This window comes from Prunus mume, linkage group LG7 (assembly GCF_029339155.1).
Source record: "Prunus mume cultivar Tortuosa linkage group LG7, ASM2933915v1, whole genome shotgun sequence".
Taxonomy (NCBI): domain Eukaryota; kingdom Viridiplantae; phylum Streptophyta; class Magnoliopsida; order Rosales; family Rosaceae; genus Prunus; species Prunus mume.
Genome location: NC_142704.1, coordinates 10,995,261 through 11,012,396, shown reverse-complemented (window position 1 = coordinate 11,012,396; position 17,136 = coordinate 10,995,261). Strand labels below are relative to the sequence as shown.

The 17,136-nt window shown below is 37.2% G+C and overlaps 3 protein-coding genes across 8 annotated transcripts; all 3 read right to left on the bottom strand.

Annotated features, from left to right (window-relative positions):
- Positions 1–1,494: 1,494 nt before the first annotated feature.
- Positions 1,495–6,851, bottom strand: RHL1 (root hair initiation protein root hairless 1 (RHL1)). 5 transcript variants are annotated; one of them, XM_089055601.1, is made up of 12 exons: positions 6,428–6,848; positions 6,224–6,334; positions 5,413–5,499; positions 5,121–5,323; positions 4,275–4,390; positions 3,875–4,101; positions 3,544–3,637; positions 3,408–3,480; positions 3,219–3,267; positions 2,967–3,001; positions 2,302–2,343; positions 1,495–1,902 (listed from the first exon to the last, which is right to left on the bottom strand). In XM_089055601.1, the coding sequence occupies exons 1-12, from the start codon at positions 6,746–6,748 to the stop codon at positions 1,842–1,844; spliced, it is 1,419 nt and encodes a 472-aa protein (XP_088911727.1). In that variant the 5' UTR covers positions 6,749–6,848; the 3' UTR covers positions 1,495–1,841. The 5 variants fall into 5 exon arrangements, with proteins under 5 accessions (XP_088911727.1, XP_008240338.2, XP_088911728.1 ...); XM_008242116.3 differs by having other exon boundaries at positions 3,408–3,457; positions 6,428–6,846; XM_089055602.1 differs by lacking the exon at positions 6,224–6,334 and having other exon boundaries at positions 6,428–6,850.
- A 264-nt stretch (positions 6,852–7,115) lies between these two features.
- Positions 7,116–11,085, bottom strand: LOC103338860 (succinate--CoA ligase [ADP-forming] subunit alpha-2, mitochondrial). Its single transcript, XM_008242117.2, has 7 exons — positions 10,647–11,085; positions 9,872–10,081; positions 9,356–9,526; positions 8,998–9,121; positions 8,161–8,222; positions 7,654–7,735; positions 7,116–7,535 (listed from the first exon to the last, which is right to left on the bottom strand). Exons 1-7 carry the CDS (start codon positions 10,866–10,868, stop codon positions 7,396–7,398), a joined length of 1,011 nt encoding a protein of 336 aa, XP_008240339.2. The 5' UTR covers positions 10,869–11,085; the 3' UTR covers positions 7,116–7,395.
- A 374-nt stretch (positions 11,086–11,459) lies between these two features.
- On the bottom strand, positions 11,460–16,976 carry PARC6 (plastid division protein). Of its 2 annotated transcripts, none has more exons than XM_089055600.1 (12): positions 16,459–16,976; positions 15,850–15,963; positions 15,597–15,734; positions 15,118–15,222; positions 14,899–15,021; positions 14,174–14,542; positions 13,897–13,992; positions 13,539–13,736; positions 13,338–13,403; positions 12,482–13,255; positions 12,053–12,243; positions 11,460–11,932 (listed from the first exon to the last, which is right to left on the bottom strand). In XM_089055600.1, exons 1-12 carry the CDS (start codon positions 16,720–16,722, stop codon positions 11,848–11,850), a joined length of 2,523 nt encoding a protein of 840 aa, XP_088911726.1. In that variant the 5' UTR covers positions 16,723–16,976; the 3' UTR covers positions 11,460–11,847. The 2 variants fall into 2 exon arrangements, with proteins under 2 accessions (XP_088911726.1, XP_008240341.2); XM_008242119.3 differs by having other exon boundaries at positions 13,617–13,736; positions 16,459–16,975.
- Positions 16,977–17,136: the final 160 nt, after the last annotated feature.

The window sequence follows — 17,136 nt, the reverse complement described above, 5'->3', positions numbered from 1 at the left end:
AAAAAGGGAATACTAATTCCTAACCTTCATGTTCCTCAACATTATAAAACTTACAAGCATCTGAATTTGAAAGGTGTAGCAAAGAAGCATCTAAAAAGTAATGGCAAAACTACTTGTCAGCAATAGAGCCTTTCGTTTCCTTGCTATGTAGTTGTTTATTAAGTTTATCGATTTTTGTCTTCTCTACTTTTTATATCGTTCCCTTGCTCTGTAGTTGTTTAATTCACACATATAAACAGGTATGGCTACTATTAATGTTGATAACATGTTAACGAGGTTAAGACAGAAGCGTGCTATAGTGAAGAGAAGAAAATTATTGTCTGTACAATGATCTCTTTTATGGTTGCGCTAATACAATGATATTATGATAATTTTCATGTTAAAGAGCCTTCACATGATTGGGATGAAGAAATGCGATCTTATTTGAACCGTATGTACAATGGAAAAGAAGTTGATTGTATTGATCAATTTCGAATTAGCACAAGTGCATTAAAAAAGTTATGAATTTTCGCACTGTCGCATTTGCATGTTTCGTTAATGAATTTTCGCACTGTCGCATTTGCATGTTTCGCTAGTGAATTAGCACATTATGGGGTTTCATTATTGAGTTTTCACATTTTTTGGTATGAATTTTCGCACTTTAGGGTTTCTCTAATAAGTGGTCACATTTTGGAGTTTCACTAATGAATTTTTGTTTTTTTTAATAAATTTACCCAATTTTTTTTTTGTTTCATTAGTGGATTGTCGCAGTTTAGGGTTTCGTTAATGAATTTTCGCATTTTTGGTTTCGCTGGGGTTATGTCAATGAATGTCGCATTTTAGAATTTCATTAATGAGTTTTTACATTTTTGGGTTTCGCAAATGAGTTTTCACATTATTTGTTTACGGATGAATTTTCCTATTTTAGGGTTTCGATATTGAATTATCAAATTTCGAAGTTTCATAAATGAATGTTCATATTTTGATGTGTCGCTAATGAATTTTCGCATTTTAGGGTTTCATTAATGACTTGTCTCACTTCGGAGTTTCGTTAATGAATTTTCACATGTTGGGTTTCGCAAATAAGTTTTTGTATTTTTTTAGTTTTGTTAATGAATTGTTGCATTTTGGGGTTTCGCTAAAACCCAAAAGGCAAAAATTAATTTTTGAAACTCCAAAATGCGAAAATTTGTTCACGAAACCCCCAAAATGAGACAATTCATTCATGAAACCCCAAAATGCAATTATTTATTTGTGAAACTCTGGAATGCGAAAATTTATTTGTGAAACCCCGAAGTGCGAAAATTCATTAGTAAAACCCCAAATGAGAAAATTCATTAGTGAAACCAGAAACGATCAGTACCCATTCGCAAAAACTCAAAAACCAACAAAAACAAAGATAATTATCTAAGAAATATACTCAGAAACTAATTGAATCGCATCCAGATTTCAAGTCTCAAGGGCTTTGTAGTATCCCGACTCAAGAGTCAACACCATGGCTATACCTTGTCCACATTAAAATTTAAGATGTCAAATGCTTTATTTATTAGTTTCGGATAAAATCAGATATAAAGACGAAAGAGGAACAAGAGGGCGGATGTGTCATCTTAAAACATTTATGAAAACAATCTATGCCTGCTAATAATAAGAAAGTGATGACTACAGCGTGTGGCAGGCAGGCAGGCAGGCAGGCAGGCAGGCAATGTGTCAATTTTTGAGGAGCTCTTCTTATAACACCAGATGAGCGAGCGAGCAAGCTCTTCAACACTCTCATCATAATCATCATCATCATCATCCCTTGGGCCTTGCACAGGGGAGTAATATCACATCACTTTGCTTGACACCGGTGCATCTCTAATTCTCTATACACCCTGTGTCGTTACCATCTCAAGCAGCCCAATCCTCATCACTAAGATCAGTGTCCTGCACAACGCAAAAGCTCAAAAACTCAGCCTTTTCCAGACAAATGTTGTGCCATCACCACCAATGGCTACCAAGAGCAACAATTAAGGTTTAATTCCAGTAAAAATAATAAAAGTAATGGAAATGGTATTTTGCTAGAGCACCGCATGCATTAAGAATATGATTGTTGCATTTCATGCATGGGAGGATCATACGTACGTTACTCTAGCAAATATCAATCACAGTTTCAACTAGGAAATAACATTTTGAAACAAATCATTATCATCTGGCTTTACATGCCAATTTCAAGTGATCAGCACTGAATTACCAATCAACTCTGTGCCATCTTCAAGGACTTACAAATTATATATATCCATCTCCAAAACAGTAGAAGAGAGATTTAAATAAACTAGAGATTACCTGTGAGCTACTTGATAATTCTTCAATATCATCCTCTTCAACCTACATGTTTATGTGCAATTTGAATTACCATTTAAGAGGTCGTGCTTGAAAGTAAAACTCAAGCTGCAATATAAATCACCTCCAAATTTGCATTAATACAAAAAGATTCATGCTAGTGAACAATTGAAAGATTTCACAATTGGGTGTTGCGAGAATTTCCTGTTGAGGAAAAATCATTTATGAAGTCGCAACAACCTAATTTATGGCCAATAGAATATATTTCATCCGTATGAAGCATATTTCTATGTGAGATAATGCTCTAAAAGACTTCTTTCTTGGTGGTTTGTTAGTTTTCATTCAAGGAAAACTAACCACCTGATCATATTCAAACAAGAGTGGGGCCAGAAATTCACTCTATTAACCTCTTCTTTCCACCTCCATCCTCCAAATCTAAGGGAATCACAAGAATCAACAATCTTATTTTTACATTGAGAAATACATTTTGATTAGAGTAGAGCTTCTTTTGGAGGATAAATTAGAGCAGTGCTTTGATAACAATCACAAAATATAAGTTCTAATGAAATTAAAAAAAAAAAAATTAAGGGAAGAAAAAAACAGGGAAACTGAAAACCCAATGACCATGTTACAAAGAAAAACACATATTATGCCAGACACAAACATACCTCATCTTGTTTTTTCTTTGCCAAGCTTTTGCCTCCTACACAAACACAGAGGTCAATTATAAGCTAACTTGCCCACATGTAGATGCATACTTAAGAGGAACTGTTATGAAGAACTTTCAGAATAAACAAATAATACAAGCAGGAAAAAGTAACTATCCAGAAGAAGTATGATAATAAAAAGGTAATCAATCCCATAACATTTGAATAGTATTTTGTTAAGAGAGAGAGAGAGAGAGAGAGAGAGAGAGAGACCTGAATCCTTTTCCTCGATAGTTTTTGCCTTTTCCTTAGGTCGTCCATCCTGCAAGGGCAAAAAACTACCTCAGCTGGGGTAACACTCCGATGCAAAGCAGCCATGGCTAAGAAAAGGAAAAATTAGCCAGAATTGTTGTTTGAAAGGGCAGGGAGAAGTGGAAAGGACCATTAAGAACTGACAGTAACCTGATTAACCTTCTTCTTTGAATCAGTTTGGCGCGACTTCTGGCCAGAAACTGGAAAACATCAACAGTTTTCACTGTTCTGAGTATTCAGATACCAATATATTCATAATAAGAAAACTAGTTGGGAAAATAGCAACCTTTTGGGGATGCAGGTTTCTTTGGATTTTTTGGTGTTTCATGAACCTTTGAAGAAGGAAGCTGTACTTGACTTTGCATAATGGAGTCCACTTTCTGTATAAAATTCAGAAATTTCAGAGCATGATAAGCATTAAGCAGGAGTTGAAGGCAAAATGGCAATGCATGGTGCGCTATTTTATTTTCATATGCCCAAGAAACTCAGAGATCCCAACCTGACCAGGTTTTGGTTTTCAGTTTCAGGCTTCTTAATAGTCCTGCAACATACCATAGCTACACAACAAAAAGTTCCCACGAGTAATAAAACTAACAATAAAAACCATAAAAGTTTACCTTTTTCTCCACTTTCTTAAACAATGTAGATATAGTAGCCTGAATAAGCGAACTGTGATTTCTATGAGAGTCCTCCACAGATGTAGTCACTGCAAAGGTAGAATGCGATTGTTTCTTTGATTTAGCTTCTGACACAGAGGACTCCTGATTTTGTTTGGGAATTTGAGCTCGTTTCACAGAATCCTCATTATCAATGTCAACGTCTCCAAAGCTGAGATTTTCAGTCTGTATCTACTAGTTAAAGGAATCAATCAAGGTATAGCTAACTGAGATGGAAGGTTGATGTAATGAATGTATGGTAAACCCAAGTTCAATTTACAAATTAGCTGGTGGGTACATACAAAAGTAAAATTTTAATGTCGGAATTCACCAAATTAAGACAAACTTAATATAAGGATATTCCCACTAGCATGCTTCCCGGATGGTGAATCAAGTCCCCCAATTTTTTCATCTTCTCCTTCACTTAAGTAAGTATCACTTTCAAAAGAATCATCTCCAGAAGAAGCACTTCCAAAACTGTACCAACAAAAATGTCAGAGATAAATGGAAAGGTAAGCATGATACAACATCTACAATTAATTGGTGACAAAAGAAGAGTTCACTGAAGCATGTGTGGACACATCACAGGAAAATGTGTGCCTTCTGGATGATCAACAAGCACTCTCGTTTCTTTTATTATTCTCCAGTAAAAAGAAAATATATCAAAATGGTTAATTATCTATGATAATCTAACTAAAGGTTCCACAACAATCATGGAGATAATCAACTAATAATTTACATATTTAATATCCATAGAGGCTACATGACATTTCCACATAACAACTCATCTGCTGAAAAGCAATGAGTGCATTCAGGCCTTCAATAAGTGACGTCAGAATGGACAATGGGCATCAGTGCCCTTTGTAACTATTTGCAATATGTTTCATCTATTTTTTTTTTCCCTTTTTCTTTTGGATGATCAGAACTACTTACTCATAGGTATATCAGATAGGTCTGAAAAGGCAAATATGGTAATGCAGTACAAATGAAAAAATATATATTTTGTTTCCAATATTATCACTCAGAGATGGCCTCAGCACCTATAAGGTACATTGTGTGGGTGTGTGTGTTTGAATGTTACTGTACAAATATGTGTACGTATATATGTATCTACTTTGCATAATTAGTATGTGTGTACTTAATTCCCCCAGCTTCTAATCTCTTATGACAGTATCTAGTGAGTGCAATAAAATGTTTAGGCCAGTACTTGAATCGTTTTCCGGCAGTTCTTGCTGAATGCCGAACAGGTGTTGCTCTCATCAAATCCTTGTTTCCATCATCTGATACATTATCTTCAACCTTAACATTTGGGGAATGTTCTACATATGTAGTTTCATTTTTATGATCGCTTTGCTTGTTTGCAGATGTTGAACCTGCACCACCTTTAAAGTCATATTCTGCATGTTGTCCCTGAAACCAACAAATTCCTGAGAGTGGATCATCAAAAAGTGATATGTACATTTTATCAACACGACGGACTTATATGAACAGAAACTAACCTCAGTAAGTTCCTTAGGGAAATCAAGTTGGGCTTCTTCGGGGTTCTCAGCTTGTGTCCCAATCCACCAAGCATCGGAAAATACAATCTGGGACATGAAAAGCTAAGGCTGAGATATATATGTGTAAAAAATGCTTTGAGAAACTCAGTTTCATATAACAAGCAGATGGCCATAGACAAAAAAAACAAAAGATGTGGATTTTTTGGAAAGGGACTGCAAAATGGCGTTACCACACTCTGTAAGAAGAACAAGAAGAAGATTCTTGGTGGAAGTTGTATGAAACAATAGCTCTGAAACATTATGTACACAAAGTATAAAAGCACACAAAGAGAGAAGTTGCAAGCATAGGGTAATTAGTATGAATACAATGAAGACATGCTATTTCAATCAACCCAAAAGATACAAGAATAAAATTTATGTAGTTCTTTTGCCTTATGAGATGCAACTTTCAGAGTACAAGTTTCCACGAAATATCAGCTTTGCAGTTCTTTTGCATCATTCCCAACCAACTAATACTTAGTTCTATGAGTCTTAACTGAATCAATTACCAGTTAAAAACAAGTAGCAGTTCTAACTTATTCAGACATGCAATTATTGACTTCTAATAACCCTCAAAAGAAAGTCATAATTCAAATGATATGATAAAAGGTCAACTTGTCTTCAAATTTATATCATAATTTACAGTTCTGCACTGATCATCAACCAAGCCTATGAACAAAATGGTAGATATGCATCTTTCTACGACCCCAAATATATTTGAAATAGAAACTTAACAATCAATGCGGCAAACAGACTGTAGAAAGTAGCTGACCATATTATCGAAGTAGTCCTCGCACATGACACTCTTCCCACCCCTAGGGAACTGCATAGTCAGATACCTGTTCTTAGGGAACACAATAGTCCCAAACAACTTCATCCGACCCTGAAAACCCCAAAATTAAAATTTTAAAATTTTTCTCAGAAACCAAACAAGCAAAATAAAATTAGAAAAGGATGAAGGATGAAAGTAGTAGACCTGAGGGAAATCGAGGTATAACACGGGGTTCTTGGTGCCCAAATCCTTGAGCTCACCGATCTTACCGCCTCCAATGGGGGCAAGGAGGCCAGGGAAGGAGAAGAGGAACCTGTTCTTTCGCTGAGATTTCTTGAGAATGTCTTTGCCATGGTGCTTAACAACAGTGTTTGAGGGGGTGAGAGGCACGTGGGGCTTAGCAGGGACCTCTGAGAGTAGGTTGTTGGAGAAGGCGAGGGCTTTGAGCCTCTTGCGCTGCGTCACCTCTGGGTTTGGATCCTCTTCGTCTTTGCGCTTCTTCTTCGATGACGAGGTTCGCGCCATTTTGATTCCTCCGGACTTTTCTCTTTTTCTCTCTGTCTGTTCCTCCGACTATTATTTGATATTGATTTGTAGGGTTTTTGTTGACTTCAGAAGGAAGGCGGGAAGAAAAGAAAAACCCCAACTTTATTCTTATTACCTTTTTATTTTATTTGATAACTTAACGTTTAACGGTAGCAATCATTTGATAATATAAATTTTAACGGTAGGGAGGGAAGGAATCATTTGACAAATCAACGAAAAAACAGAAGCCTAGTGTGTATCCACCAACCCCTCACCCCCAACCTTTTTTTTGGGTCTCTAATCAGATTGTTACAAAATTTATGTTGGCTCCGTATTCAGCTTTAAACTCACAAGTGAAAAACGTGCATAATCTGTCAACCATGCCCTTAGCTTTTTTATTGCAAGAGCTTATATTTGTATTCTGGACACCGTTCAAAATCACTTCATGTATGAAAAACAATCTCATAAACAAATTAATGGATCCCCAAACACCACCCAATGTGGCAAACGGCAGAGAAAACTCTGAGCACTCAAATGCTCTACCACAGTTATAAGCAGTGAAGAATTGGAGATAATCATGTTGTTTTGGGCATCTTGCCATAAAACATTGTAGGCAGGTGACTGCAAATGAACTGCTATTGTCCAAGCTAATTCACAAGGCCCCTCTGTTTGAAGACGTCAAGCATCGCAACCCCTATTTTTGCTGGAGACTCCACCACTGTCACCCCAGCTTCCCTAAGGGTCTTGATTTTGTCTTGTGCTGTACCCTTCCCCCCTGACACAATAGCTGCACAAGCAGATGCCACCAATCACGTGTGATTATCATGTTATGAGAATGATATGAAACCACACTCAACCATAGACAATGAGAGAGAGAGAGAGAGAGAGAGTAATGAATCATATACCTCCAGCATGACCCATACGACGGCCAGGAGGAGCAGTTAGTCCAGCAATAAAAGCAACAATAGGCTTCTCAGTTCCACTTTCCTGTTTGATTGGTCAGATAATCAGTCGCCACCCATATACAGGCAACAGATAAAGATGGTAGCAGTGAAGCTAACTGTGAGAATTTACGATGCTGAGAGTCTCGTGTGTGTGTGTGTGTGTGTGTGTGTGTGTGTGTGTGTGTGTTTTAGGGGGGGTGGGGTTATGTGGGGGCTTTGGGAGTCTTTCCTTAAATGGAAAGGGAAGAGGCCCAAAATGTTCATCTAAAATTAAATATGTGGATCAATTGATTCTTCAAAAGTAAGGATCAACAAAAAGATAATTCTCTCTCGTTATCCCCCTAGCAAAACTCAATTCTTGACTCGTAGAGCATATTTACGAGTACTATGTTATAAATAGAAATGCTAAAAGGGTTTATCAAACTTTCTACTCTGCTCAGAGGGTGGGGCTGAAAGTGGGATTGTTACCTTTATCAATGCAGCAGCATCCTCTTCTGCAGTCCCACCTATCTCTCCAATAAGAATGATACCTGAAACACATACATCCTAGAATTACGTTCAAATCACATGTCCCCTACTTCAACACATTTTATTTTTCTGTACATCTTACCCAAATCATCCGCACAAATTAAAGGGTAAGAAACCTTACATCAAGTTAAAAGGGGCACGTTAAAAAAAATTCATCACACAAGAGTTATTTAATTTGTTTTTCTTATATCCACATAATTCTTTTCCAATCAATGAAGTTTAGCTTGCATACAATACTATATCAATAAAATGTGCTCAATGGAATTTTTAAGCAATAAAAAACAGTCAGGCGAGCATCCACAATTAGAAAAGACAAAAGTCCTAAAGGTTGAACTTGAATGGTAAGTATTCAAGAACTCACGCAGAGGCACACCACACAAATCTGAATCACAAAAGATCAAGCCTAGGTTCATTACTTTAAAAATGGGCAACCACCAACATTATAGTTGATGGATATAAATATTTCAAGCAAATGGCAGAGAGAGAGAGAGAGAGAGAGAGAGAGAGAGAGAGAGTTCTATACATTTGCTCTTAAGGCCCAGAGTATCCTGATATTTTATATGATACACAACATTCTTCATAAATGAGCACTAGTAATAGCTTTCATGAAGCACAGTCACGCATTAAAACACGAACAGATCTGGTGAGTAAAAGGCAAACCATGGACCTATACATGCAACCAGAAACAAATAGAGTGCATAGATATATCTCCAGAGCAAATTCATAGAAGCAAGCTCCGCCTGAGGATCATGCCACCAAAAAATACGAACTACTAACCTTCTGTCTGAGGATCTTCTAGGAATCTGTCAATGCAATCAACAAAGTTTGTACCGTTAAAAGGATCACCTCCAATACCAACACAGGTGGACTGTCCAAGGCCAACAGCAGTTGTTTGGAAAACCTGCAAGGTAAAGGGACAAAATTAGTTAGAAGTATAAGAAAACTGGCATAATATGTAAATTGGAGGTGGTACCCACAAAATCCAAACATCGAACAAGAAGAGGATGAAGATATGACCATAATAGTAGTACCCAATCTTCCGAAAAACCAAATTAGTATCAAAATTTTCTGTTGGAAAGGCAAAATATTTCTTTCTCCCCTCGTACATCCTAACTGGGTCACAATTAGTACTCACCGCTTCATAGGTCAAGGTACCAGATCGAGAAACAATTCCTACACGACCAGGTTTATGAATGTAACCAGGCATAATTCCGATTTTGCATTCACCTGGCTTGATAATTCCAGGGCAGTTTGGTCCAATGAGCCGAGTTTTAGATTGCCTGTTAAGAGCAGCCTTCACACGTACCTGAATTTCATAATTATTAGGTTCAAGGACAGTTTCACATGAATCACAGAACACTAAACTCAAGCTTAACAACTGGGCTTGCAGTCAATTAAAATTAATAATCAGAGCTATGACCAAGTTCAATAAAGTTCACATTACAAATCATATGATAGTCCAGGAAGGACAAAACTCAATAACCAAGCATTTGGAAGTCCCAAAACATTTGAGAACTGACATATCAGCTAATAGGATTGTGATACAAATTGAATTATATCGACAAAACAAAATGTCATACCCAAGATTCAAATTGTGATGTATGAACATGTAAACTTAACTTTCGTATTTAAAATGATAAAAATATACTACCATATCATGTTGCGGGATCCCCTCAGTGATGCACACAACAAGATCCAGCTCTGCTTCCATTGCCTCCATAATTGCAGCAGCAGCAAATGGTGGGGGAACATAAATGACTGAGGCATTAGCCTTTGTTTCAGCTTTTGCTTCTGCAACTGAGTTGAAAACAGGGAGTCCCAAATGCTCGGTCCCACCCTTCTTTGGTGTTACACCACCCACCTGTTTCAGCACAATAGTATAAAGAAATGAAAGAAAGGAAGGAAAAATACATAACAGTTTGAAACAAAGAAGGTGATTATAATTTATAACGTTATGTAGCATTTCAGAGGAAAACTTATCATGGGAAATTCAAACCTTCAAACTTAGTCAATTAATTGTGAAAGTCGTGACCATTTTAATCTAGGAGTCCATTTAATTTTAATGCATTAGCATAAGAAACCCATATTCTCAGTTTCACATGTCAACAAGAACTCATTTTCCAATTATTTTCACCAATTCAAACTCCCCTTTTGATAGTAAGAGACATAGATGTTTAAGCAAATGAGAAAATGAATCTAAGCACAAATAATGCAGTACCAGTATCAGTGAAAATCCCAAAACTGTAATACAGCAAAATAATCTCAGCGGCACTAGAATAAAGCCTAATTTTCTTAATTCCGTAATTGATTTCCGAGCTTGGGTTACGAAAAACAAAAATAGAAGAAAGAAGAAGAACACAAAAACTAAATAAAGCAAATAAAAGAGACGAGAAGAAGAGAGAGAGAGGCATGTTTGTTAGTGATACCATTTTGGTGCCATATTCGATGGCTTGTTCGGTGTGGAAAGTGCCATTCTTGCCGGTGATGCCCTGGCATATGACACGAGTGTTTTTGTCGACAAACACCGCCGGCGGCGGTGGCGGAGCCGGGGAGTAATGTCGACGCTGAAGAATAGAAGTTGACGGAGACGGAGATGGTTTGCGTGATGCGATCGAACCGATCAGCTTGGCTACGGCTTGGCGACCCATCACCTCTTTTGATGCTGTGCTTCAATTCAAGGATTCGATCAACAAACTGCTTCTCTCTCTAGTCTAGTCTTTTGAAGGAGCTTCAGATTCTGCTCTGCTTTAATATGGGCTTCTTCTTGAGAGAGTTTTGTAGTTGGGCTGCGTTCTCTGATAAAATGATGCCCTAAATTATTTCTTATTGTTCTGACAAAAAAATAATAATTTATTTCTTATTGTTTGATAAAAAGATATATATATTTCTTATTGGTCCCTTTTTTCCCGGTTTAATTAAGGTTGAAATTAGCAAAGGGATTATTCGCAAGCATTTGTCTTGTTTATATATATACTGATTGATTACTAAATCTGACAAAACAGGAAAAGAATTAAAAGATCATAACGTCTTCCACCTCCCGCAACGAAGAAATTATATTTTCTTAACCTAGCTAAAATCACACATGATTAAGTAGTGAAGTGCAATTAGTAACGTCAAAAGTGTTACATCTCAAGCTCAAATTTACATAATTTCATCGAAAAATTAATAATAAAAAACTAACGGCTTCAGTTCAGGCCCAAACAAACTAATAAGCACTCAGACCCAAAAATAATAATAAATTAAAATAAGCACAATCAGATGACATAGTAAATTTTGAAACTTAGATAATCTGTACAGTAGTCCGATAGTTCATGTCGAACAATTCAATTTCAATTAGCCTTAAATGCCTCTAGTAATCGGAGACAACGACACGGACGAAAGGAGATCAATAACTATTTTCCGCTCATTCTATTTCAGCTACAAGTAAAAGTTATCAACATCAACAAAACTAAACAACCCAATTGCAATTTTGGAAATCTGCCAAAAACCTCCTAAATTTAGATCCACATTTCTAATTAGTTGGGACCTCCACAAGAAGAATTATAGATGCGAGGAACCAAGTTAGCAAAGCATTATTCGGTGTGGGACAGCTGCTGGTTCATGCATATTCCACTAACTAGGCCAATGTCATGATGGTGTTTGCACTTCCCCTTCACAGAACCTCCATGAACCATCTGCTTGCCTTCTTAGAACATACCAAATTTTATACGTGCTGCAATCAATCCAAGAAAAAAGAAGTCAAATATCAAATTTAACATTAAAAACATGCAAACCAAAATCTAAAACTCAAATACAGATTCTCCATTAAATACACATCATAAATTCAACTCACCTGTAATAACTTGGGTTCTTTTGTTCAGATTCATTAACAAGTTCAGCTGCTTCCTCCAGCACAGCCTCGATTTCTGCTATCTCTCCTCCAACTTCATCTGATAAAATTTCAGCTCGCAGGACAGACAATTGTAGCAAAACAAATCTCCAATAACAAGACCTCGCTTTTGCAGCATCAGCCAAAGCCTGCCACTGTGAACCATGCATGCGAAAGTAACCAAACAAATACGTAGAGTAAAGCAGTAAACTTAAATGAAGCATCAACGAAAAGAAAACATGTGAAAGTAAATTACTGAGCTTATTATTACAATAAAATGCTTGTGACATATCCAACTTATTCCATGTCATAAGTATTCATAGACTGAACTTTGTTAAGATAATACTATTTAAATAACAATATCAAATATTCAAAAACCTCCACAAATTATACCTGAACAAGCATTGACTGATCAAGGATTTCACAGAGGCTATCAATTTCATGGCTAGGCCCCAGAGCTTCAGCTTTAATTGCTTGCCATTGCTTCACAAGGTCTTCAGCTTCTTCAATAGACATAAGCCTCCGGAACACAGATGTCGAAGAAGACAGATATGAAATTTGTGGATTTTCAGCATCTGAGCAGGTCCTGACCTGCTTCATAAAAGTCGCCAAAAACTTCTTAAGTCTGCCAGCTAGTCCATTTCCCTTGATATAAGCAGGTACTAGACTAGAATCCACAGATGAATCTGTTGTCCAAGAAATAGAACTTGTGTGCATATTTGGCTTACTAGGGCCCCATTTAGAAGCACTTCTCATCTTGTTTCCCTTCATGCCTGTTAACCTTAAGGAAGCAAAAACAATGCACCCCAGTACTGCCACAAAAGTGATCCTTCCCACCAAAACTCCTCTAGCAACCCAACCATTCCAAACTTTGTCATGGTGCATGCCAAGATTCCTTTTCAATTGAACAGATGATGCACTAGCACTGCTACCACTGCCAGTCTTGCCCAATATCAAGGGACTCTGAAGATCAGTTGGAGCCAGCTGCTTAACAGCTGTTCCAAGATGTTGAGAAGAGTTCAAATGGGAAAGAGACTCATCGAAATCTCTCCGTTCTGACACGAGAGTAGTGGAAATTGGTCTGTGACTTAAAATAGGCAAATTCTGTGGAGCTACTTTGCTTTTCTTGCTCAAAGGAGTCCTCCTTTCACCACCAAAAAAGTTGGCCTGCAAAGAGATACATACATACATAAACCCTCTGCTAAAGTTAAAGCTATTATCCTTTAACAGTCCTTCTCATGAATCTCACCAACGATGGAGGGCAATCTCGTGAGTCTGGAAACACAGCGAGGACAGCCTCCTTCAGCCACATTTCCTGATCAAGTTCAGCAGGCAGTCCGACATGAGAAAGTATTGGCCTTTAAAACAAACATAAAGTTTGTAGTGAAATACGTAGCGTGTGAAGTGGCACAAATAGAACACATTGAATTTTTCAGGACCTTCCCATTACCCGATGTTTCAAAGTAAAGATAAGCATGCTCCTAATGACAGCTAAGATGAGAATTCCAGCACACAATAAGAGATATACCAAAGCTTGATTTGCTCCACAAGTATGCTTAACTTCCTTCCCTGAGATTGGATTTCGTGCAGCAGAATTTGAATTTAATTCAAGCTTCTGAAGCTTTTCAACAACCATAGCCTCATTACCCTGGAAACCGAGATATCACCAAGTATTCCATTGAGGAAACATAAGAGAAGGATTCAATAAGAAAAAAGGAAAAACAAATTCATAGTTTCTGCAAGATATCCAAAACTGTTCTAATGAAACAGCACAATAAATAAAATTAGGAGGAAACTGAAAATTTTACCTGACCAAGAAGGAACAAGCAAAAATTTTCCTCAAGTTTCAGATCAGTACCCTCTGATGCAATCAGACACTCGCATATAATCTTTGCTTTGTCAATCTGCACAACCATATTATAAGGGCTGAAATTAACAAAATGGAACATGCAGCAACACCCTCTGCCCCAAGTAAGAGAGAGAGAGAGAGAGAGAGAGAGAGAGAGAGAGAGAGAGAGAGTTACTATGTCAGCAGACTTCATATTCAAAAATAATAATTTGGACCTAGGAGCAGAATGAATTTACCAATTCCTTTTGCTTGCTTGAAAACCCCAGGGCAATATGAGCTATCAACACCATGTACAAACAATTAAAATCAATAACAACCCTTTGATTCTGTGATTCAAGTGATTTCTTATTCTTCCTTGTAATAGCTAAATCATCCCATGGAAGAAGATCAACTATCTCCGAAGCCATTAGTCTATTAAATGCTTGGCTCAAGAAGCATGGCCAGTCTTGCACTCGACACGACGTTTCCACACCAAGCCCCTGTCTGACCAATTCACGCAAGGCTGCAATTGCTCCTCTTCTTCTTTCAGCATTCTCAGGTGAGTGAGGCATGCCTAACAATTCCAATGTGCAAGCAGGTGCAAGCTCCTCCAAAGATTCTTCTATCTATAAAACATGACCAACATATGTTTACTTTAGGGCAAGTACAGGCATGGAATAAAGTTAAATGCTGTCTAACAGAAATTTGTCACATTTTAGAATTTTCAACCACCAGGTCAATCTGACTAAGAACAACTTAACTTCTCAACATTTGGTCCACCATACTTTGATTTGTTATGTAGATATATGTTCTCTACTTTGCAAAACAAACGCTAAGATACAGTCAGATGATTTGAATTCTAATAGTTCCATTTCAGAGTGACAGACCAGATGCCAATTAGTGGATTGAACCAGTAAATGCCATAAAAAAATATCAGATAAAAAAAAATTGACACAAAAGCACATAGAAGATGAGAGATTACCTGAGATAACAATGCTATTTTCCCAAGAGACTTTTTACTCCTTAGAAGACTCTGTGCACGAGCAAGAGCTTCAAATCCTTGGGACACCTTGTTCTTCTCAAAACCAATCTTTGCAGTTGCACACTTCAAGAAAGCACCTAGGATAAGAAAAGGAGGCATAACAATGCTGAAACAAAACGGACAGTACAATATCCTGACCTCTTTGCTGATATGCCTTACCTCTGCTAGTGCCATAGAAAGAAGAAGATCATGAACATACGGCTTAGCATCTGGATGCTGAACAGCTACGCGACCAATATCTTGCACAAGCTTAACTTCTCCAACCTAGAATGAAGAAATCCAATATCATTATACCCACCTTCGAAAACAAAATCCTTTCTTCTTCTTTTTTCTAATTAAACAAGAAAAAAATATTCTATGATATTACGAAGAAGACAATGTTACACACTTAATAAATGCAATTAGGCAACGTGTATCTACAAGAGGAATCCACAATGAAAAGTAGGGGTGAAAAAATGAGTTTCGCGACAAACTGTAGCAATCAAATTCTGAAAAGAATTCAATCCCTCTTAAATTAGTGTTTAACAATATTTATTTTTCTTTAAAGGAGAAAAAAAGAGCCTGAAAGGCTGAAGGCTAAACACTAAGCCACAAAATCTATGTTCGACTAAGTAGATTGTACAAAGACAAATCTGTACCTCTTGAAGGAGGCAAAGAGCACCTGGCAACCAAGCCCAAGGGATTCGTAGGGAAGATTTAGGTGGGATCTTTTCCTTAATATTACCAGCATATTCTGGTTCAAAAAGAAGCTTATCTCTCACATCCATTAAAAGACCCTGCAAAGCAGCCCACAAGAGAAATAATTTAAAGATGAAATTAAACAACCTAGCAGAAAGCTCTTTCCACCTGGTATATCTACCACATATAATAATAAAAAATTAAAGTCTCAACCTGGCGAGATGCAACAGCATCCATGGTGTAACCCTCTTCAATTTCAGCACTCTTCAAATCCATCACTGATTTAACAACCTCATCTTTTTCAGCTTGATCAGGAACGCCAATAAGCTGTAAATTCGTTACGTTAGCATTAAGTTACTAAATGCAGAGTCAGACTAATAATAAAGTTCAGAAAATACGGATATGTTAGCGCAAGATTCACATAAACATCACACAAATTGTACACACAAGACAAACTCTGATAACTTAATTATGCCACTTCAAGTGTAAGGATGGCAGAGTATGTTCAACAATTGAAGCTCTTGAGGAAAATGTTAAATATGGCACTATTGCAGATATGCTACTAGCCAGCAGACTAAAGAGCGACTCAAGTGACTTGCAGGATCCGGAGCCAGAACAAAATGCAAAAGGAGGTGGAGGGAAAGCAATTTTATCCCCTTCCGATTTTCTCAGCTCCAAACCAGAATGAATACACATTTAACACATAATCAGGATTTAACAAATACAAAGCCCACGAACATTACACATTACAAGTAGCAAGAGAGAGGGAGAGAGATTAAAAATAATAAGGATTTTAAAGGAAGAGAAAAATGAAGCAGTGACCTGGTAACAAGTAATGGGAATTTCAACGGTGGTGCGAGGGGGAGCGGTCTCCACAATGTGGGTGTCAACTGCATTCACAGTCCAGCGACCGGTGAGATGATTATTATCCTTCTTCCTGTTAACCCTAGAAACACCGATTTCATTGTCACATATTTCTCTGGAGAAACCCCAGACGCAGAACTTGTGATCTTCCTTGAGATTACTTATTCGGCAATGACAACAGGAAGACGGAATGCTTGGAAAGGCGTGAGACAAAGCAGCCATGACTCTTTTTTCCCTTTGTAACTATCTTACTGATGAAGTAGAAGCTTTAGAAATGGAATGGTAAGGGTTTTTGCGTTGAACAAGAAACAATTTGCTTTTCTTAAAGGTGAAAGCAGAGATAGACTCATTGTTTTTGGACTGAGACATCAAAATGAATCTTTGGATTTCTTATGCAACCATTTTCCTTTTCCTTTGCTTCTCCAAATTTTGGTGCCAAACAGAAAAGCCAATTCCTCCATAACAAAACAGAAAGGGTAGAGATGGCATTTATCATATTTGTGCAGTTCCTTTCTTTTTAACAATTATCTGCTTGTATTTTATTTTATTTTATTTTATTTTATTTTTTCGCTCAGGTAGGTATCTGCTTGTATTTTATATTTCGCTCAGGTAGGTATCTGCTTGTATTTGTTGCTG

Excerpts from the sequence above, each read along its gene's own strand:
- RHL1 (XM_089055601.1), bottom strand. The coding sequence starts at position 6,748 with ATGGCGCGAACCTCGTCATCGAAGAAGAAGCGCAAAGACGAAGAGGAT. Across the intron at positions 4,102-4,274 it reads CGGGAAGCATGCTAGTGGGA|AGACTGAAAATCTCAGCTTT; the intron begins ATATCCTTATAT and ends ACTAGTAGATAC. Across the intron at positions 3,002-3,218 it reads TATCGAGGAAAAGGATTCAG|GAGGCAAAAGCTTGGCAAAG; the intron begins GTCTCTCTCTCT and ends GTGTTTGTGTAG.
- LOC103338860 (XM_008242117.2), bottom strand. The coding sequence starts at position 10,868 with ATGGGTCGCCAAGCCGTAGCCAAGCTGATCGGTTCGATCGCATCACGC. Across the intron at positions 9,527-9,871 it reads GGATCCCGCAACATGATATG|GTACGTGTGAAGGCTGCTCT; the intron begins GTAGTATATTTT and ends TATGAAATTCAG. Across the intron at positions 7,736-8,160 it reads ATGCTGCTGCATTGATAAAG|GAAAGTGGAACTGAGAAGCC; the intron begins GTAACAATCCCA and ends CCAATCAAACAG.
- PARC6 (XM_089055600.1), bottom strand. The coding sequence starts at position 16,722 with ATGGCTGCTTTGTCTCACGCCTTTCCAAGCATTCCGTCTTCCTGTTGT. Across the intron at positions 15,964-16,458 it reads TTCCCATTACTTGTTACCAG|CTTATTGGCGTTCCTGATCA; the intron begins GTCACTGCTTCA and ends ACGAATTTACAG. Across the intron at positions 12,244-12,481 it reads ATCAGTCAATGCTTGTTCAG|TGGCAGGCTTTGGCTGATGC; the intron begins GTATAATTTGTG and ends CATGGTTCACAG.